The 21710-nt window shown below is 56.9% G+C and overlaps 2 protein-coding genes across 2 annotated transcripts in view; one reads left to right on the top strand and one right to left on the bottom strand.

Moving 5' to 3' along the window:
- Positions 1-851: 851 nt before the first annotated feature.
- Positions 852-21150, bottom strand: COIL (coilin). The gene is given in 8 exon segments (XM_075351534.1): positions 852-1239; positions 4185-4270; positions 4693-4762; positions 5133-5180; positions 5299-5385; positions 8018-8564; positions 8567-9202; positions 20791-21150. Coding segments are annotated over 8 exon segments (1845 nt in total). The 5' UTR covers positions 21045-21150; the 3' UTR covers positions 852-1122.
- The window catches only part of SCPEP1 (serine carboxypeptidase 1), a 50618-nt gene continuing 49992 nt past the window's right edge, over positions 21085-21710 (top strand). The window contains exon 1 of the mRNA XM_075351533.1: positions 21085-21229. Within this exon, the coding sequence (XP_075207648.1) occupies positions 21151-21229 (79 nt within the window). The 5' untranslated portion in view covers positions 21085-21150. The remainder of the gene's footprint in view (positions 21230-21710) is intronic.

The raw sequence follows: 21710 nt of genomic DNA, 5'->3' as shown, positions 1-21710 counted from the left end.
TAACTGTTACCCAGCTACCTACCTCTAGGTCCTGATCTTCCCCACCTCCACCCTCCTCCATATCACTGGCCCCAGCCAGAGAAAGCTCAGTGAGCTCTAAACTCCTCTCCAGGTTTGTAATGCCCCTTAGTGTTGCAAGCTGCATATTTAGATCAGTTACCTTGGGTTCCAAATACGCAACATGCTTGCATCGAGTGCAGACATAGTCACCCTCGAACGGCTGCTCAAGGCATGCATACATCTGACAAGATACACACCTGGTAGCATTGTCCATGGAGCACCTATCAAATGGGGATCAACAGTAAAGTAGAAAAACAAAGAGAAAAAAAACGAAAAAAAACCCAATGGGAAACGTATAAGGATAAATTCAAACAATGTTCTTGTGTCAAACTATGTAATTGTGTTGAAACTATGCACTTATCTTAAATTCAGCACTTTACTTCAGTTCAGCACCTCGCACGCTCAGCACCTCGCTTGTGCTGGGTGGTTTATATAGATGTACAATGACTATGAGAAGCTGCTGGAAGCTTCTAGAAACAGGTGTGACTAATCCTACTAATTAAATCACAAGACTAACTTTTTTTTTTTTCCCTAACCCCGCCGTCTCTCACCGCCCGAGTCGCTGACCCCGCCCGTCTCTTACCACCAGTGTCTGACCCTGCAGTATCTCACCACCCAAGTCGCTGACCCTGCCGTCCCTCACCCACTGTTACTGACCCCGCCATCTCTCACCACCTGTGTCACTCACCCTGCTGTATCTCACCACCTGTGTTACCAGCTCACAGGCGGAGGATCCCCATATGTAGTGCTGCTGTGAGGACATACAGTCACAGGACAGCATGGACACAACCTGCAGGTAAAATCCCAGATTTATTATAGTTCATTGTACAAAATCATCGAGGATGAAGATCTCACCCCGGGAGAAGTCTATACACATGTGCACCACTGCCGGCACCACCAAGCCTCATCCTAGTCCTCAATCAGGGGGCCTGGAGCAACGGAAACCATCTGCACCGGTCAGGAGCCAGAGCCACGGAAACCTTCACCAATGGTCAGAAGCCAGAACCACGGAAACCATCACCACCGGTCAGGAGCCAGATCCATGGAAACCTTCACCAATGATCAGGGACCCGGAGCAACAGAAATCGCCACCAGTGAAGGACTCTGAGACAGCAACGCAGCATGTCCAGCTTCTGTCACCAATCTTGGTTCAATGAGCGAATTCCAGACCTGTGTGATCTACAGAAAGGCATGGTCAGTAATCTCCTGCAATCCTTACCCCCCCCCCCACCAGTACGCACCGCTCTCCCTCCCCCACACCAGACGTACAGACCGCTCTCCCTCCCCCCCCCACCAGAAGTACAAACAGCTGTCCCCCCCCTACCACCTTGGGCGCACCGTGCAGCCGGACCAGGGTAAGGGGCGCACCGTGCCACTAGGACAGGGTTTTACAGAAGATCCAGAGTTTCCAATTCGTTACACCTTGCGATCATTTCTCCTGCATTGTTTTTGCTAATGAAATATATCTACGATTATAGATCCACTAGATCCTCTTGTATTGCATTTTCTACATTTTCAGCGCATATTTATAGGACATCCTGACTGACGACTTTTGTGCTCATAACAAGGGACTGCCATGAATAAGGCGAACCCCAGATATCTGATCCACGGGTTATGGTGCCATTTTAAACATTTTTATTGGTACGTTCACATGACTTCCTTCAAACCACAGGACATCACTAGTCCCTCACACTGCTCTGGGGGGATTTTGGCCCACTCTTCTTCCAGTCTCTTCCACAGGACATCACTAGTCTCTCACACTGCTCTGGGGGGATTTTGGCCCACTCTTCTTCCAGTCTCTTCCACAGGACATCACTAGTCTCTCACACTGCTCTGGGGGGATTTTGGCCCACTCTTCTTCCAGTCTCTTCCACAGGACATCACTAGTCTCTCACACTGCTCTGGGGGGATTTTGGCCCACTCTTCTTCCAGTCTCTTCCACAGGACATCACTAGTCTCTCACACTGCTCTGGGGGGATTTTGGCCCACTCTTCTTCCAGTCTCTTCCACAGGACATCACTAGTCTCTCACACTGCTCTGGGGGGATTTTGGCCCACTCTTCTTCCAGTCTCTTCCACAGGACATCACTAGTCTCTCACACTGCTCTGGGGGGATTTTGGCCCACTCTTCTTCCAGTCTCTTCCACAGGACATCACTAGTCTCTCACACTGCTCTGGGGGGATTTTGGCCCACTCTTCTTCCAGTCTCTTCCACAGGACATCACTAGTCTCTCACACTGCTCTGGGGGGATTTTGGTCCACTCTTCTTCCAGTCTCTTCCACGGGACATCACTAGTCTCTCACACTGCTCTGGGGGGATTTTGGCACACTCTTCTTCCAGTCTCTTCCACAGGACATCACTAGTCCCTCACACTGCTCTGGGGGGATTTTGGCCCACTCTTCTTCCAGTCTCTTCCACAGGACATCGCTAGTCTCTCACACTGCTCTGGGGGGATTTTGGGCCACTCTTCTTCCAGTCTCCTCCACAGGACATCACTAGTCTCTCACACTGCTCTGGTGGGATTTTGGTCCACTCTTCTTCCAGTCTCTTCCACAGGACATCACTAGTCTCTCACACTGCTCTGGGGGATTTTGGTCCAATCTTCCTCCAGTCTCTTCCACAGGACATCACTAGTCTCTCACACTGCTCTGGGGGGATTTTGGTCCACTCTTCTTCCAGTCTCCTCCACAGGACATCACTAGTCTCTCACACTGCTCTGGGGGGGATTTTGGTCCACTCTTCTTCCAGTCTCTTCCACAGTTCTTTGACTGTTGGGGGTTTCTTGGCCATAACTTTGTCTGAAAGGATTTTCCAGAGGTTTCGATTGGGTTTAGATCAGGACTCTGTGCTGCAGCCATTTCATTGTTTCCAGGACCTGCTTTACTGTTTTGCCGAGTGACAGGGGACATTGTCCTGCATGAAAATTGCAGCGTGTTGTAAAGACGGTTCTGATCGTATTCACTCTGCCATGTAGCAGTATGAGAGGTCCAACTTCTGCTGCAGAAAACATTCCCCAAACCATGACCCTTCTTCCACCGCCTGTCACTGACTTCTTAGCACACTTTGGGTTCAGCCTTTCCCCAGTTTGTCAATGAGCATAATGTTTCCCATCAGACCCAAATAAATTACATTTGCTTTCATCAGTAAAATGACCTGTGCAGACTTCTCCTCTGTCCACACAACATGCTCCTAATGAAAAGTGAGTCTAGCCTTGTGATTCTTCCTGCTTATGAGAGGTTTGTTGACTGTAGAGTCGGCTTTCAGTCCAAATGCTCTTACACGTCATGACACTGTATGAGGAGACAGATCCTTACCCTGTTCATTGCTGAACCGGCGGCAATTCCAGCTGCAGTGATGAAACAATTACCCATGGAGAGTCTCTGTATTATCCCGTCCTCTCTGTGGAGAGTCTCCACATTATCCTGTCCTCTCTTGTATTTGTCTTTCAAGGGTGACCTTCTTTCTTCAGGGACTGGAAAAAGTTTGTGATGCTTTAATGATGCAATATTCTTGAAATCACAGGCTTGGAGCAATTTTATTCACTTGTTATGGCTGATAGGGTCACCTCTTTGGCCTGCATCTGGACAACCTGCTGCCGGAGGCTTTCAGTCACTTTGGAACAGGAAAGTCAGTGGAAACTGGAAAGTTCGGCGCCAGTTACATGGGGTTTGTCAGATAATAAAGGAAATAACTTGCAGGATCTGACAGTGTCCTCTAATTGTGAGCCGCTTTTTTTTTAATCTCATTTACATTTTTATTATTGCTTTACAATAAATTCAATTTATGAAATAAGCGGAAAATGCTGTGAGTTTCCTCCTGTGAGGAGATAATCACAGAGGACGACACAAGGATCGCAACATTTAGGAGATTGTGTGTTCTCTAGTACACGCGACCACCCCGCCCCTCGCCTCCTCCACACGCGTACATCCCACCCCTCGCCTCCCCCACACGCGTACATCCCGCCCCTCCCCACACGCGTACATCCCGCCCCTCGCCTCCCCCACACGCATACATCCCGGCCCTCGCCTCCCCCACATGCGTACATCCCGCCCCTCGCCTACCCCACACGCGTACATCCCGCTCCTCGCCTCCCCCACACGTGTACATCCCGACTCCCTGTGCACCTTAGTCTCCTGGGGCACTGCATACTCCACGATGTCCGTCCCATCATCTCCTTCATAAATCAGATCAAACTTTCCAGGCTCCTTCTCTGCGGAAGGAGAAATCAATGCAAATCTAGTGCAGGGGCCACAGAGGAAAAATACGGGGGCCACAGAGGAGGACCTCATCCTGAGGGGGGCAGGAGGGAAACACAGGGGCCACAGAGGAGGATCACCTTGAGGACATCACCCTGTGGGGGGTGTAGGAGAAACATGGGGGCCACAGAGAAGGAAGTCAACCTTAAAAAGGCTGGGGGAGTGGGGGGGTAGGAAGTATGGGGGCCAGAAAGGAGGATACCACCTTGAGGACAGCAGAGGACAGAAGGCGGCTGCTAAAGGAGGATTTTGGGATATAATCTTGGGGCACAAGTGATAAACACTAAACTGTCAGAACAGCTGTGACTGAGATGGAGAGATCAGCAGCACAGAGGAAACTCAGCGACTATCACCCACGGGAGGCCCCGACACTCACTCTTCTGCTGTGACAGCAGCTCCAGCTCCAGCTCCTGACTCCCTGCATCGAAGCTCAGGACCCGGCCCTCCTGTGCGTAGACATGACAGACAGGTTATGTGCTAGAAGAAGCAGTGCCCTGGCCGTCCCACCAGCCGCGGGCCCTCCGACGCCCCACCAGCCGCGGGCCCTCCGACGCCCCACCAGCCGCGGGCCCTCCGACGCCCCACCAGCCGCGGGCCCTCCGACGCCCCACCAGCCGCGGGCCCTCCGACGCCCCACCAGCCGCGGGCCCTCCGACGCCCCACCAGCCGCGGGCCCTCCGACGCCCCACCAGCCGCGGGCCCTCCGACGCCCCACCAGCCGCGGGCCCTCCGACGCCCCACCGTCACACTTTACAATATTCTGGTACTATGTGGCTATACCCGGGGGGCAATGTCGGGACCCGGGGGGCCTCTTACCTTGTAGTCGGACACCTCCGGGGTGTAATTCTCGGTCAGCTCCAGCAGCTGGAAGAAGCAGAGTGTTGTATATCACAGTCCTGATGACATCACTGTACAGACCCCATATCCGTCCCCAGTATCCACCAGTCCTGTCCTCTCCAGTTATACCCCTCCCACTGGTTACCTTGAAGGCGATGATCCTCCCGGGCTGCGGCGGGGCGGCGAGGAGCGGGAGCGCGCTGTAGTCTGTACTGACCGCTGCTGGGGGATTCTGGGAGAAAGACACAAAGGCAACGAGGTCACCAGTAATAGGTGGACCCTGGTGGAGGGGCGGGGGTTGACAATGTATCATTACATAGTGTGGGGGGGTCAGGGGAATGCACCATTTCATGGGGGGGGGGGGGGATGTCCGAGGAACGTACCATTACATGGGGGACTACGAGGGAATGTACCATTACATGGGGGGGAAGGATTAAGGGAATGTAGCATTACATAGAGGGAGAGATGTCTCCGGGGAATGTACCATTACATGGGGGAAGGGGGGGACAAGGGAATGTACCATTACATAGGAAGAGGGGGACGTGGTAATGTACCATTACATAGGAGGAGGGGAGGATGAGGGAATGTTCCATTACAGAGGAGGAGGGGGGGGGGGGAGGACGAGGGAATGTACCATTACATAGGGGGGGGGGGGGGGAGTTAGGGGAATGTACTATTACATAGAGGGAGGTGTGTGTCCGGGTAATGTACCATTACATGGGAGGGGACGGGGGAATGTACCATTACACAGATGGGAGGGGACAGGGGAATGTACCATTACACAGATGGGAGGGGAAGGGGGAATGTTCCATTACACAGATGAAAGGGGGGAACGGACGAGGGAATGTTTCATTACATAGAAGGAGAGGGGGGGGGGGGTGAGGGAGCGTTCCATTACATACAGTGCCTACAAGTAGTATTCAACCCCCTGCAGATTTATAATATGTACAGTGCCTACAAGTAGTCTTCAACCCCCTGCAGATTTAGCAGGTTTGATAAGATGCAAATAAGTTAGAGCCTGCAAACTTCAAACAAGAGCAGGATTTATTAACAGATGCATAAATCTTACAAACCAACAAGTTATGTTGCTCAGTTAAATTTTAATACATTTTCAACATAAAAGTGTGGGTCAATTATTATTCAACCCCTAGGTGTAATATTTTGTGGAATAACCCTTGTTTGCAATTACAGCTAATAATCGTCTTTTATAAGACCTGATCAGGCCGGCACAGGTCTCTGGAGTTATCTTGGCCCACTCCTCCATGCAGATCTTCTCCAAGTTATCTAGGTTCTTTGGGTGTCTCATGTGGACTTTAATCTTGAGCTCCTTCCACAAGTTTTCAATTGGGTTAAGGTCAGGAGACTGACTAGGCCACTGCAACACCTTGATTTTTTCCCTCTTGAACCAGGCCTTGGTTTTCTTGGCTGTGTGCTTTGGGTCATTGTCTTGTTGGAAGATGAAATGACGACCCATCTTAAGATCCTTGATGGAGGAGCGGAGGGTCTTGGCCAAAATCTCCAGGTAGGCCGTGCTATCCATCTTCCCATGCATGCGGACCAGATGGCCAGGCCCCTTGGCTGAGAAACAGCCCCACAGCATGATGCTGCCACCACGCTTGACTGTAGGGATGGTATTCTTGGGGTCGTATGCAGTGCCATCCAGTCTCCAAACGTCACGTGTGTGGTTGGCACCAAAGATCTTGATCTTGGTCTCATCAGACCAGAGAACCTTGAACCAGTCTGTCTCAGAATCCTACAAGTGATCATGAGCAAACTGTAGACGAGCCTTGACATGACGCTTTGAAAGTAAAGGTACCTTACGGGCTCATCTGGAACGGAGACCATTGCGGTGGAGTACGTTACTTATGGTATTGACTGAAACCAATGTCCCCACTGCCATGAGATCTTCCCGGAGCTCCTTCCTTGTTGTCCTTGGGTTAGCCTTGACTCTTCGGACAAGTCTGGCCTCGGCACGGGTGGAAACTTTCAAAGGCTGTCCAGGCCGTGGACGGCTAACAGTAGTTCCATAAGCCTTCCACTTCCGGATGATGCTCCCAACAGTGGAGACAGGTAGGCCCAACTCCTTGGAAAGGGTTTTGTACCCCTTGCCAGCCTTGTGACCCTCCACGATCTTGTCTCTGATGGCCTTGGAATGCTCCTTTGTCTTTCCCATGTTGACCAAGTATGAGTGCTGTTCACAAGTTTGGGGAGGGTCTTAATTAGTCAGAAAAGGCTGGAAAAAGAGATAATTAATCCAAACATGTGAAGCTCATTGTTCTTTGTGCCTGAAATACTTCTTAATACTTTAGGGGAACCAAACAGAATTCTGGTGGATTGAGGGGTTGAATAATAAATGACCTCTGAATAAACTTTTCACAATTTAAAAAAAAAAAAAAAGAAAAGAAATAACATTCTTTTTTGCTGCATTTCACACTTCCAGGCTGATCTACAGTCCAAATGTCACAATGCCAAGTTATTCCGAATGTGTAACCTGCTAAATCTGCAGGGGGTTGAATACTACTTGTAGGCACTGTAGAAGGAGGCGGGGATGGAATGTATCATTACAGAGGGGGGGGACGAGGGACTGTTCGATTACATAGGAGGAGGAGGGGGGATGAGAGAATGTACCATTACATAGAGAGGGGTAGAGGTATTGTACCATTACATAGGACGAGGGGGGGACGAGGGAATGTTCCATTACATAGAGAGGGGTTGAGGGACTGCACCATTACATAGAGATTGGTTGAGGGACTGCACCATTACAGAGTTGAGTGTTGAGGGGTTGAGTGTTATCTGTGACCTCCTATCACTTCTATGGCGGTGTAATGGGCATGTGCAGTGTCCTCGTTGTAGCAGGGACTGACCTGTATCAGCACAGACAGGTTGTTCGCCTCCTCGTGCAGCTGCTGCTCTTTTGTTGCCTCGGAGCTGTAGTTGTAGAAGTAGTGATTTGGGGTTTGTGCCTCTCCCCGACCTCGGAAACCTCGCCCCCTCCAGGGAAGGTTGTCTGTGCCGCGCCCCCGGCCTGCAGGCTGCAGAGGAGCCGTCCCCCGGCCCACCCAGCCATTATACATAGGGGAGGGGATCAGTGGCTTCTTGATGTAAGCACCCGGGGGGCTGAGGGTGCCGTTGCTTTGCTGCACCATCACGGGGGGTCCTGCCTTCCTTATCGGACCCCGGTCCTCCTGGTCAGATGAGGACGACGAGCTCCCCTGTGCCTCCTGGGGGGCAGCGCTCAGGGGCCAAACTTGGGGCTGGAACTTTGTGGTCTCAGAGTCCTTGGAGATAACGGGTATTGCAGCTTTCCGCTCTGACACCTGACGTGGGCTCCTCGCTGTGTCCGACAACTTGCTGAACTCCTCCCCCACCACAGTCGCCACCCCCCTTGTTCTTGTGCCGAGTGTTAGCCCCACCCCTCTACACTCAGCTTCTCCCTCTTCTCTGTGTGGTGCCTACCATCATCACTCTCCTCATCCCCAGTATTCCTCCGCTGCGCTATGACCTCCTCCTCCAGGACCATCCTATTCTTTTTTTTCTGCCTCGCTCTGACCTCCTCCTCTGGAGCAGCCCTATTCTTTTTCCGATGCGCTCTGACCTCCTCCTCATGAATCTCCTTCCCCTTTTTCCGCCGCGCTCTGAACTCCTCCTCTGGGACCAGCCTACTCTTTTTCCGCTGCACTCTGACCTCCTCCTCGGCAGTCTCTTTCCCCTTTTTACGCTGCACTCTGACCTCCTCCTCAGGTGTCTCCTTCCGCCGCACTCTGACCTTCTCCTCGGCGGTCTTTTTCTCCTTTTTACGCTGCACTCTGACCTCCTCCTCCTCGGGGGTGCTCTTTTTCTGCCGCTCTCTGACCAGCTCCTCTGCCTTGTCCTTTTTTGCCCTCACTCGGACCTCCTCCTCCTCCTCCTCTCCCGCTGGTGTGGTCTCTCTCCGAGCACCCCTGCTCTTCTTCAGGTCTCTGTTGTCCTCGCCCTCCTCCTGCAGTCTGGGCCTCTTCTTGGCTGTCCGGTGTGGGCTGTTATGTGGACGGCCATCTTCCCATTTCACACTGAGGAAAGAAGCGGTGGTCAGTGCGACAATGGGACAATTGTTTATTTAACTGACAACAGCTCGCACAGCAGGAAACGCAGCTCCGGAGGAAAAGCAGAAGTCCGCAGCATGAGCAACAGGTATACCACAAGCAGGTGACATCACACCACTCCGCAGTCTGCCTCCTCCCTGGGGCGACATCACCCCCCCCCCTCCCTTCTCCTCGGTGTGACCTCACTCTCCTCCTCCTTTCTCCTCGGTGTGACCTCACTCCCCTCCTCCTTTCTCCTCGGTATCACGTCACTCTCCCTCCTCCTTTCTCCTCGGTGTGACCACACTCTCCCTCCTTCCTTCTCCTCGGTGTGACCTCACTCTCCCTCCTTCCTTCTCCTCGGTGTGACCTCACTCCCCTCCTCCTTTCTCCTCGGTGTGACGTCACTCTCCCTCCTCCTTTCTCCTCGGTGTGACGTCACTCTCCCTCCTCCTTTCTCCTCGGTGTGACCTCACTCCCCTCCTCCTTTCTCCTCGGTGTGACGTCACTCTCCCTCCTCCTTTCTCCTCGGTGTGACCTCACTCTCCCTCCTCCGTTCTCCTCGGTGTGACGTCACTCTCCTCCTCCTTTCTCCTCGGTGTGACCTCACTCTCCCTCCTCCTTTCTCCTCGGTGTGACGTCACTCTCCCTCCTCCCTTCTCCTCGGTGTGACCTCACTCTCCCTCCTCCCTTCTCCTCGGTGTGACCTCACTCTCCCTCCTCCCTTCTCCTCGGTGTGACCTCACTCTCCCTCCTTCCTTCTCCTCGGTGTGACCTCACTCTCCCTCCTCCTTTCTCCTCGGTGTGACCTCACTCTCCCTCCTCCTTTCTCCTCGGTGTGACCTCACTCTCCCTCCTCCGTTCTCCTCGGTGTGACGTCACTCTCCTCCTCCTTTCTCCTCGGTGTGACCTCACTCTCCCTCCTCCTTTCTCCTCGGTGTGATGTCACTCTCCTCCTTTCTCCTCGGTGTGATGTCACTCTCCCTCCTCCTTTCTCCTCGGTGTGACATCACTCTCCCCCCTCCTTTCTCCTCGGTGTGATGTCACTCTCCCTCCTCCTTTCTCCTCGGTGTGACATCACTCTCCCCCCTCCTTTCTCCTCGGTGTGACGTCACTCTCCCTCCTCCGTTCTCCTCGGTGTGACGTCACTCTCCTCCTCCTTTCTCCTCGGTGTGACCTCACTCTCCCTCCTCCTTTCTCCTCGGTGTGATGTCACTCTCCCTCCTTTCTCCTCGGTGTGACGTCACTCTCCTCCTCCTTTCTCCTCGGTGTGACGTCACTCTCCCTCCTTCTTTCTCCTCGGTGTGACGTCACTCTCCCTCCTTCTTTCTCCTCGGTGTGACGTCACTCCCCTCCTCCTTTCTCCTCGGTATGACGTCACTCTCCCTCCTCCTTTCTCCTCGGTATGACGTCACTCTCCCTCCTCCTTTCTCCTCGGTATGACCTCACTCTCCTCCTCCCTTCTCCTCGGTGTGACGTCACTCTCCCTCCTCCCTTCTCCTCGGTGTGACCTCACTCCCCTCCTCCTTTCTCCTCGGTGTGACGTCACTCTCCCTCCTCCATTCTCCTCGGTGTGACGTCACTCCTCTCCCTCCTCCATTCTCCTCGGTGTGACGTCACTCTCCCTCCTCCAGTCTCCTCGGTGTGACCTCACTCTCCCTCCTCCTTTCTCCTCGGTGTGACCTCACTCCCCTCCTCCTTTCTCCTCGGTGTGACGTCACTCTCCCTCCTCCTTTCTCCTCGGTATGACGTCACTCTCCCTCCTCCCTTCTCCTCGGTGTGACGTCACTCTCCCTCCTCCCTTCTCCTCGGTGTGACGTCACTCTCCCTCCTCCCTTCTCCTCGGTGTGACCTCACTCTCACTCCTCCTTTCTCCTCGATGTGACCTCACTCTCCCTCCTTCTTTCTCCTCGGTATGACGTCACTCTCCCTCCTCCTTTCTCCTCGGTGTGACCTCACTCTCCTCCTCCTTTCTCCTCGGTGTGACCTCACTCTCCTCCTCCTTTCTCCTCGGTGTGACGTCACTCCCCTCCTCCGTTCTCCTCGGTATGACGTCACTCCCCTCCTCCGTTCTCCTCGGTATGACGTCACTCTCCCTCCTCCTTTCTCCTCGGTGTGACCTCACTCCCCTACTCCTTTCTCCTCGGTGTGACGTCACTCCCCTTCTTTCTCCTCGGTGTGACCTCACTCCCCCCCTCCCTTCTCCTCGGTGTGACCTCACTCTCCCTCCTCCTTTCTCCTCGGTGTGACCTCACTCTCCTCCTCCCTTCTCCTCGGTGTGACGTCACTCCCCCTCCTCCTTTCTCCTCGGAATGACGTCACTCTCCCTCCTCCTTTCTCCTCGGTGTGACAACACTCCCCCTCCTCCTTTCTCCTCGGTGTGACAACACTCCCCTCCTCCTTTCTCCTCGGTGTGACAACACTCCCCTCCTCCTTTCTCCTCGGTGTGACGTCACTCCCCCCCTCCTTTCTCCTCGGTGTGACCTCACTCTCCCTCCTCCTTTCTCCTCGGTGTGACCTCACTCTCCCTCCTCCTTTCTCCTCGGTGTGACCTCACTCTCCCTCCTCCCTTCTCCTCGGTGTGACGTCACTCTCCTCCTCCTTTCTCCTCGGTGTGCCGTCACTCTCCTCCTCCTTTCTCCTCGGTGTGACCTCACTCCCCCCCTCCCTTCTCCTCGGTGTGACAACACTCCCCTCCTCCTTTCTCCTCGGTGTGACGTCACTCTCCCTCCTCCTTTCTCCTCGGTGTGACCTCACTCCCCTCCTCCTTTCTCCTCGGTGTGACCTCACTCTCCCTCCTCCGTTCTCCTCGGTGTGACGTCACTCTCCTCCTCCTTTCTCCTCGGTGTGACCTCACTCTCCCTCCTCCTTTCTCCTCGGTGTGATGTCACTCTCCTCCTTTCTCCTCGGTGTGATGTCACTCTCCCTCCTCCTTTCTCCTCGGTGTGACGTCACTCTCCCTCCTCCTTTCTCCTCGGTGTGACGTCACTCTCCTCCTCCTTTCTCCTCGGTGTGACGTCACTCTCCCTCCTTCTTTCTCCTCGGTGTGACGTCACTCTCCCTCCTTCTTTCTCCTCGGTGTGACGTCACTCCCCTCCTCCTTTCTCCTCGGTATGACGTCACTCTCCCTCCTCCTTTCCTCCTCGGTATGACGTCACTCTCCCTCCTCCTTTCTCCTCGGTATGACCTCACTCTCCTCCTCCCTTCTCCTCGGTGTGACGTCACTCTCCTCCTCCTCCCTTCTCCTCGGTGTGACCTCACTCCCCCTCCTCCTTTCTCCTCGGTGTGACGTCACTCTCCCTCCTCCATTCTCCTCGGTGTGACGTCACTCTCCCTCCTCCATTCTCCTCGGTGTGACGTCACTCTCCCTCCTCCAGTCTCCTCGGTGTGACCTCACTCTCCCTCCTCCTTTCTCCTCGGTGTGACCTCACTCCCCCTCCTCCCTTTCTCCTCGGTGTGACGTCACTCTCCCTCCTCCTTTCTCCTCGGTGTGACCTCACTCTCCTCCTCCTTTCTCCTCGGTGTGACCTCACTCTCCTCCTCCTTTCTCCTCGGTGTGACGTCACTCCCCCTCCTCCGTTCTCCTCGGTATGACGTCACTCCCCTCCTCCGTTCTCCTCGGTATGACGTCACTCTCCCTCCTCCTTTCTCCTCGGTGTGACCTCACTTCCCTACTCCTTTCTCCTCGGTGTGACGTCACTCCCCTTCTTTCTCCTCGGTGTGACCTCACTCCCCCCCTCCCTTCTCCTCGGTGTGACCTCACTCTCCCTCCTCCTTTCTCCTCGGTGTGACCTCACTCTCCTCCTCCCTTCTCCTCGGTGTGACGTCACTCCCCCTCCTCCTTTCTCCTCGGAATGACGTCACTCTCCCTCCTCCTTTCTCCTCGGTGTGACAACACTCCCCTCCTCCCTTTCTCCTCGGTGTGACAACACTCCCCTCCTCCTTTCTCCTCGGTGTGACAACACTCCCCTCCTCCTTTCTCCTCGGTGTGACGTCACTCCCCCCCCTCCTTTCTCCTCGGTGTGACCTCACTCTCCCTCCTCCTTTCTCCTCGGTGTGACCTCACTCTCCCTCCTCCTTTCTCCTCGGTGTGACCTCACTCTCCCTCCTCCCTTCTCCTCGGTGTGACGTCACTCTCCTCCTCCTTTCTCCTCGGTGTGCCGTCACTCTCCTCCTCCTTTCTCCTCGGTGTGACCTCACTACTCCCCCCCCTCCCTTCTCCTCGGTGTGACAACACTCCCCTCCTCCTTTCTCCTCGGTGTGACGTCACTCTCCCTCCTCCTTTCTCCTCGGTGTGACCTCACTCCCCTCCTCCTTTCTCCTCGGTGTGACGTCACTCCCCTTCTTTCTCCTCGGTGTGACCTCACTCCCCCCCTCCCTTCTCCTCGGTGTGACCTCACTCTCCCTCCTCCTTTCTCCTCGGTGTGACCTCACTCTCCTCCTCCCTTCTCCTCGGTGTGACGTCACTCCCCCTCCTCCTTTCTCCTCGGTATGACGTCACTCTCCCTCCTCCTTTCTCCTCGGTGTGACAACACTCCCCTCCTCCTTTCTCCTCGGTGTGAATACACTCCCCTCCTCCTTTCTCCTCGGTGTGACGTCACTCCCCCCCTCCTTTCTCCTCGGTGTGACCTCACTCTCCCTCCTCCTTTCTCCTCGGTGTGACCTCACTCTCCCTCCTCCTTTCTCCTCGGTGTGACCTCACTCTCCCTCCTCCTTTCTCCTCGGTGTGACGTCACTGCCCCCCCTCCTTTCTCCTCGGTGTGACCTCACTCTCCTCCTCCCTTCTCCTCGGTGTGACGTCACTCCCCTCCTCCCTTCTCCTCGGTGTGACGTCACTCCCCTCCTCCCTTCTCCTCGGTGTGACGTCACTCTCCTCCTCCCTTCTCCTCGGTGTGACGTCACTCCCCTCCTCCCTTCCCCTCGGTGTGACAACACTCCCCTCCTCCTTTCCCCTCGGTGTGACAACACTCCCCTCCTCCTCCTTTCTCCTCGGTGTGACCTCACTCCCCTCCTCCTTTCTCCTCGGTGTGACGTCACTCTCCCTCCTCCTTTCTCCTCGGTGTGACGTCACTCTCCCGTCCTCCCTTCTCCTCGGTGTGACCTCACTCCCCTTCTTTCTCCTCGGTGTGACCTCACTCCCCTCCTTTCTCCTCGGTGTGACGTCACTCTCCCTCCTCCTTTCTCCTCGGTGTGACCTCACTCCCCTCCTCCTTTCTCCTCGGTGTGACGTCACTCTCCTCCTCCTCGGTGTGACTTCACTCCCCTCCTCCTTTCTCCTCAGTGTGACCTCACTCTCCCCCCTCCCTTCTCCTCGGTGTGACAACACTCCCCTCCTCCTTTCTCCTCGGTGTGACGTCACTCTCCCCTCCTCCTTTCTCCTCGGTGTGACCTCACTCCCCTCCTCCTTTCTCCTCGGTGTGACGTCACTGCCCCTCCTCCTTTCTCCTCGGTATGACGTCACTCTCCCCTCCTTCTTTCTCCTCGGTGTGACCTCACTCCCCCCCTCCCTTCTCCTCGGTGTGACCTCACTCTCCCTCCTCCTTTCTCCTCGGTGTGACCTCACTCTCCTCCTCCCTTCTCCTCGGTGTGACGTCACTCCCCCTCCTCCTTTCTCCTCGGTATGACGTCACTCTCCCTCCTCCCTTTCTCCTCGGTGTGACAACACTCCCCTCCTCCTTTCTCCTCGGTGTGACGTCACTCCCCCCCCTCCTTTCTCCTCGGTGTGACCTCACTCTCCCTCCTCCTTTCTCCTCGGTGTGACCTCACTCTCCCTCCTCCTTTCTCCTCGGTGTGACCTCACTCTCCTCCTCCCTTCTCCTCGGTGTGACGTCACTCCCCTCCTCCCTTCTCCTCGGTGTGACGTCACTCCCCTCCTCCCTCTTCTCCTCGGTGTGACGTCACTCTCCTCCTCCCTTCTCCTCGGTGTGACGTCACTCTCCTCCTCCCTTCTCCTCGGTGTGACGTCACTCCCCTCCTCCCTTCCCCTCGGTGTGACAACACTCCCCTCCTCCTTTCCCCTCGGTGTGACAACACTCCCCTCCTCCTCCTTTCCCCTCGGTGTGACAACACTCCCCTCCTCCTCCTTTCCCCTCGGTGTGACAACACTCCCCTCCTCCTCCTTTCTCCTCGGTGTGACCTCACTCCCCTTCTTTCTCCTCGGTGTGACGTCACTCCCCTCCTCCCTTCCCCTCGGTGTGACGTCACTCCCCTCCTCCTTTCCCCTCGGTGTGACAACACTCCCCTCCTCCTTTCCCCTCGGTGTGACAACACTCCCCTCCTCCTTTCCCCTCGGTGTGACAACACTCCCCTCCTCCTCCTTTCCCCTCGGTGTGACAACACTCCCCTCCTCCTCCTTTCCCCTCGGTGTGACAACACTCCCCTCCTCCTCCTTTCTCCTCGGTGTGACCTCACTCCCCTTCTTTCTCCTCGGTGTGACGTCACTCCCCTCCTCCCTTCCCCTCGGTGTGACGTCACTCTCCCTCCTCCCTTCTCCTCGGTGTGACCTCACTCCCCTCCTCCTTTCCCCTCGGTGTGACAACACTCCCCTCCTCCTTTCTCCCTCGGTGTGACAACACTCCCCTCCTCCTCCTTTCTCCTCGGTGTGACGTCACTCTCCCTCCTCCTTTCTCCTCGGTGTGACCTCACTCCCGTCCTCCCTTCTCCTCGGTGTGACCTCACTCCTCCCCTTCTTTCTCCTCGGTGTGACGTCACTCCCCTTCTTTCTCCTCGGTGTGACCTCACTCTCCCTCCTCCTTTCTCCTCGGTGTGACGTCACTCTCCCTCCTCCTTTCTCTGTGTGACGTCACTGCCCTCCTCCTTTCTCCTCGGTGTGAAGTCACTCTCCCTCCTCCTTTCTCCTCGGTGTGACCTCACTCTCCTCCTCCTTTCTCCTCGGTGTGACCTCACTCTCCCCCCTCCTTTCTCCTCGGTGTGACCTCACTCTCCCCCCTCCTTTCTCCTCGGTGTGACCTCTCTCCCCCCCTCCTTTCTCCTCGGTGTGACCCCCCTCCTTTCTCCTCGGTGTGACCTCACTCTCCTCCTCCCTTCTCCTCGGTGTGACCTCACTCTCCTCCTCCCTTCTCCTCGGTGTGACCTCACTCTCCTCCTCCCTTCTCCTCGGTGTGACAACACTCCCCTCCTCCTTTCTCCTCGGTGTGACGTCACTCTCCTCCTCCTTTCTCCTCGGTGTGACGTCACTCCCCTCCTCCTTTCTCCTCGGTGTGACGTCACTCTCCCCCTCCTTTCTCCTCGGTGTGACGTCACTCTCCCCCTCCTTTCTCCTCGGTGTGACCTCACTCCCCCTCCTCCTTTCTCCTCGGTGTGACCTAACTCCCCCTCCCCCTTTCTCCTCGGTGTGACCCCCCCCTCCTTTCTCCTCGGTGTGACCTCACACCCCCCCCTCCTTTCTCCTCGGTGTGACCTCACTCCCCTCCTCCTTTCTCCTCGATGTGACCTCACTCCCCTCCTCCTTTCTCCTCGGTGTGACCTCACTCCCCTCCTCCTTTCTCCTCGGTGTGACCTCACTCCCCTCCTCCTTTCTCCTCGGTGTGACCTCACTCCCCTCCTCCTTTCTCCTCGGTGTGACCTCACTCTCCTCCTCCTTTCTCCTCGGTGTGACCTCACTCTCCTCCTCCTTTCTCCTCGGTGTGACCTCACTCTCCCTCCTTCCTTCTCCTCGGTGTGACGTCACTCTCCCTCCTCCTTTCTCCTCGGTGTGACCTCACTCCCCTCCTCCTTTCTCCTCGGTGTGACGTCACTCTCCCTCCTCCTTTCTCCTCGGTGTGACGTCACTCTCCCTCCTTCTTTCTCCTCGGTGTGACGTCACTCTCCCTCCTCCTTTCTCCTCGGTGTGACGTCACTCTCCCTCCTCCTCGGTGTGACGTCACTCTCCCTCCTCCTTTCTCCTCGGTGTGACGTCACTCTCCCTCCTCCTCGGTGTGACGTCACTCTCCCTCCTCCTTTCTCCTCGGTGTGACCTCACTCTCCCTCCTCCTTTCTCCTCGGTGTGACCTCACTCTCCCTCCTCCTTTCTCCTCGGTGTGACGTCACTCTCCCCTCCTCCTTCCCTCCTCGTGTGACGTCACTCTCCCTCCTCCTTTCTCCTCGGTGTGACCTCACTCTCCTCCTCCTTTCTCCTCGGTGTGACGTCACTCCCCTCCTCCTTTCTCCTCGGTGTGACGTCACTCTCCCTCCTCCTTTCTCCTCGGTGTGACGTCACTCTCCCTCCTCCTTTCTCCTCGGTGTGACGTCACTCTCCCTCCTCCTTTCTCCTCGGTGTGATGTCACTCTCCCTCCTCCTTCCTCCTCGGTGTGACCTCACTCTCCTCCTCCTTTCTCCTCGGTGTGACGTCACTCTCCCTCCTCCTTCCTCCTCGGTGTGACGTCACTCTCCCTCCTCCTTCCTCCTCGGTGTGACGTCACTCTCCCTCCTCCTTCCTCCTCGGTGTGACGTCACTCTCCCTCCTCCGTTCTCCTCGGTGTGACCTCACTCTCCTCCTCCTTTCTCCTCGGTGTGACCTCACTCCCCTCCTCCTTTCTCCTCGGTGTGACGTCACTCTCCCTCCTCCTTTCTCCTCGGTGTGACCTCACTCTCCTCCTCCTTTCTCCTTGGTGTGACGTCACTCTCCCTCCTCCTTTCTCCTCGGTGTGACGTCACTCCCCTCCTCCTTTCTCCTCGGTGTGACCTCACTCCCTTCCTCCTTTCTCCTCGGTGTGACCTCACTCCCCTCCTCCTTTCTCCTCGGTGTGACCTCACTCTCCTCCTCCTTTCTCCTCGGTGTGACGTCACTCTCCCTCCTCCTTTCTCCTCGGTGTGACCTCACTCCCCTCCTCCTTTCTCCTCGGTGTGACCTCACTCCCCCTCCTCCTTTCTCCTCGGTGTGACGTCACTCTCCCTCCTCCTTTCTCCTCGGTGTGACGTCACTGTCCCTCCTCCTTTCTCCTCGGTGTGACGTCACTCTCCCTCCTCCTTTCTCCTCGGTGTGACCTCACTCTCCCTCCTCCTTTCTCCTCGGTGTGACGTCACTCTCCCTCCTCCCTTCTCCTCGGTGTGAACTCACTCCCCTCCTCCTTTCTCCTCGGTGTGACCTCACTCTCCTCCTCCTTTCTCCTCGGTGTGCCCTCACTCTACTCTCCCTCCTCCCTTCTCCTCGGTGTGACCTCACTCTCCCTCCTCCCCCCTCCTCGGTGTGACGTCACTCTCCCTCCTCCTTTCTCCTCGGTGTGACGTCACTCTCCTCCTCCTTTCTCCTCGGTGTGACGTCACTCTCCTCCTCCTTTCTCCTCGGTGTGACGTCACTCCCCCTCCTCCTTTCTCCTCGGTGTGACGTCACTCTCCCTCCTCCTTTCTCCTCGGTGTGACGTCACTCTCCCTCCTCCTTTCTCCTCGGTGTGACGTCACTCCCCTCCTCCTTTCTCCTCGGTGTGACGTCACTCTCCCTCCTCCTTTCTCCTCGGTGTGACGTCACTCCCCTCCTCCTTTCTCCTCGGTGTGACGTCACTCCCCTCCTCCTTTCTCCTCGATGTGACCTCACTCTCCCTCCTCCTTTCTCCTCGGTGTGACGTCACTCTCCTCCTCCTTTCTCCTCGGTGTGACGTCACTCTCCTCCTCCTTTCTCCTCGGTGTGACCTCACTCTCCCTCCTCCCCCCTCCTCGGTGTGACCTCACTCCCCTCCTCCTTTCTCCTCGGTGTGATGTCACTCTCCTCCTCCTTTCTCCTCGGTGTGACGTCACTCTCCCTCCTCCTTTCTCCTCGGTGTGACCTCACTCCCCCTCCTCCTTTCTCCTCGGTGTGCCCTCACTCTCCCTCCTCCTTTCTCCTCGTGTGACGTCACTCTCCCTCCTCCTTTCTCCTCGGTGTGACCTCACTCCCCTCCTCCCCCCTCCTCGGTGTGACCTCACTCCCCTCCTCCTTTCTCCTCGGTGTGACGTCACTCCCCTCCTCCTTTCTCCTCGGTGTGACGTCACTCTCCCCTCCTCCTTTCTCCTCGGTGTGACGTCACTCTCCTCCTCCTCTTTCTCCTCGGTGTGACGTCACTCCCCTCCTCCTTTCTCCTCGGTGTGACCTCACTCTCCTCTCTCCTTTCTCCTCGGTGTGACGTCACTCTCCCCTCCTCCTTCCTCCTCGGTGTGACGTCACTCTCCCTCCTCCTTTCTCCTCGGTGTGACGTCACTCTCCCTCCTCCTTCCTCCTCGGTGTGACGTCACTCTCCCTCCTCCTTTCTCCTCGGTGTGACGTCACTCTCCCTCCTCCTTTCTCCTTGGTGTGACGTCACTCTCCTCCTCCTTTCTCCTCGGTGTGACGTCACTCTCCCCCCTCCTTTATCCTCGGTGTGACCTCACTCTCCCTCCTCATTTCTCCTCGGTGTGACCTCACTCCCCTCCTCCTTTCTCCTCGGTGTGACGTCACTCTCCTCTTCCTTTCTCCTCGGTGTGACGTCACTCTCCCTCCTCCTTTCTCCTCGGTGTGACCTCACTCTCCTCCTCCTTTCTCCTCGGTGTGCCCTCACTCCCCTCCTCCTTTCTCCTCGGTGTGACCTCACTCTCCCTCCTCATTTCTCCTCGGTGTGACCTCACTCTCCCTCCTCATTTCTCCTCGGTGTGACGTCACTCTCCTCCTCCTTTCTCCTCGGTGTGACGTCACTCTCCCTCCTCCTTTCTCCTCGGTGTGACCTCACTCTCCCTCCTCCTTTCTCCTCGGTGTGACGTCACTCTCCCCTCCTCCTTCCTCCTCGGTGTGACCTCACTCCCCTCCTCCTTTCTCCTCGGTGTGACCTCACTCTCCTCCTCCTTTCTCCTCGGTGTGACGTCACTGTCCCTCCTCCTTTCTCCTCGGTGTGACGTCACTGTCCCTCCTCCTTTCTCCTCGGTGTGACCTCACTCTCCTCCTCCTTTCTCCTCGGTGTGACGTCACTCTCCTCCTCCTTTCTCCTCGGTGTGACGTCACTCTCCTCCTCCTTTCTCCTCGGTGTGACGTCACTCTCCCTCCTCCTTTCTCCTCGGTGTGACCTCACTCTCCTCCTCCTTTCTCCTCGGTGTGCCCTCACTCCCCTCCTCCCCCCCTCCTCGGTGTGACGTCACTCCCGTCCCCCCTCCTCGGTGTGACGTCACTCCCCTCCTCCTCGGTGTGACGTCAGTCCCCTCCCCCTCCTCGGTGTGACCTCACTCTCCTCCTCCATTCTCCTCGATGGGACGTCACTCTCCTCCCCCCCTCCTCGGTGTGACGTCACTCCCCCCTTCTTGGTGTGACGTCACTCTCCCCCTCGGTGTGACGTCACTCTCTCCCTCCCCCCCTCTTCGGTGTGACGTCACTCTCCCTCCCCCCTCTTCGGTGTGACGTCACTCTCCCTCCCCCCTCTTCGGTGTGACGTCACTCTCCCTCCCCCCTCTTCGGTGTGACGTCACTCTCCCTCCCCCCTCTTCGGTGTGACGTCACTCTCCCTCCCCCCTTCTCGGTGTGACGTCACTCTCTCTCCCCCCCTCCTCGGTGTGACGTCACTCTCTCTCCCCCCTCCTCGGTGTGACGTCACTCTCCCTCCCCCCTCTTCGGTGTGACGTCCCCTCCCCCGCTCCCCACCTGATGGAGTCGTTGTCCCGGATGACGCGGGCGCTCTCCCCGGGGGGCAGCAGGCTTCCGTCCAGGTACAGGGAGAGCGCCCCCTGGCGGCTGTAGTAGAAGCGCTCCCGGATGATGGCGCTGACGTCGGTGACGGCCCGGCACTGCCCCGTGTCCAGCATGAACCACAGCTGGCGGCTCTCCGGGACTGCGGGCGGCGGGTAACAGAACGTCAGCCGCACACGCAGCTCTCCACGAGCCTCCGGCGCCGCCATCTGCCCGCGCACACAGATGACGTCACGGACTGCCGCCGTTACCAGGCGACGCGAAACAGTCACGTGACGCCGCACGGAAACCCCCGAGCTCGTGAGGACCGGTCACATGACCAGCAACATGGCGGCGGCGAGGGGCGCCCTGCTGGGAGTGATAGTGACGGCCATCAGCCTACAGCCGTCCGCAGGTCAGTACTCCCCGAGTGTGAAGAGACCCGCCCCCGAGTGTGAAGAGACCCGCCCCCGAGTGTGAAGAGTCCGGCCCCCCGAGTGTGAAGAGCCCCGCCCCCCGAGTGTGAAGAGTCCCGCCCCCGAGTGTGAAGAGTCCCGCCCCCGAGTGTGAAGAGACCCGCCCCCGAGTGTGAAGAGCCCCGCCCCCGAGTGTGAAGAGCCCCGCCCCCCGAGTGTGAAGAGTCCCGCCCCCGAGTGTGAAGAGTCCCGCCCCCGAGTGTGAAGAGTCCGGCCCCCCGAGTGTGAAGAGTCCCGCCCCCCGAGTGTGAAGAGACCCGCCCCCCGAGTGTGAAGAGACCCGCCCCCGAGTGTGAAGAGTCCGGCCCCCCGAGTGTGAAGAGCCCCGCCCCCCGAGTGTGAAGAGTCCCGCCCCCGAGTGTGAAGAGACCCGCCCCCCGAGTGTGAAGAGCCCCGCCCCCCGAGTGTGAAGAGTCCCGC

This window comes from Anomaloglossus baeobatrachus, chromosome 5 (genome assembly GCF_048569485.1).
Source record: "Anomaloglossus baeobatrachus isolate aAnoBae1 chromosome 5, aAnoBae1.hap1, whole genome shotgun sequence".
NCBI lineage: Eukaryota > Metazoa > Chordata > Amphibia > Anura > Aromobatidae > Anomaloglossus > Anomaloglossus baeobatrachus.
The sequence above is the reverse complement of the archived record's forward strand: the minus strand, read 5'-3'. Positions and strand labels throughout refer to the sequence as shown.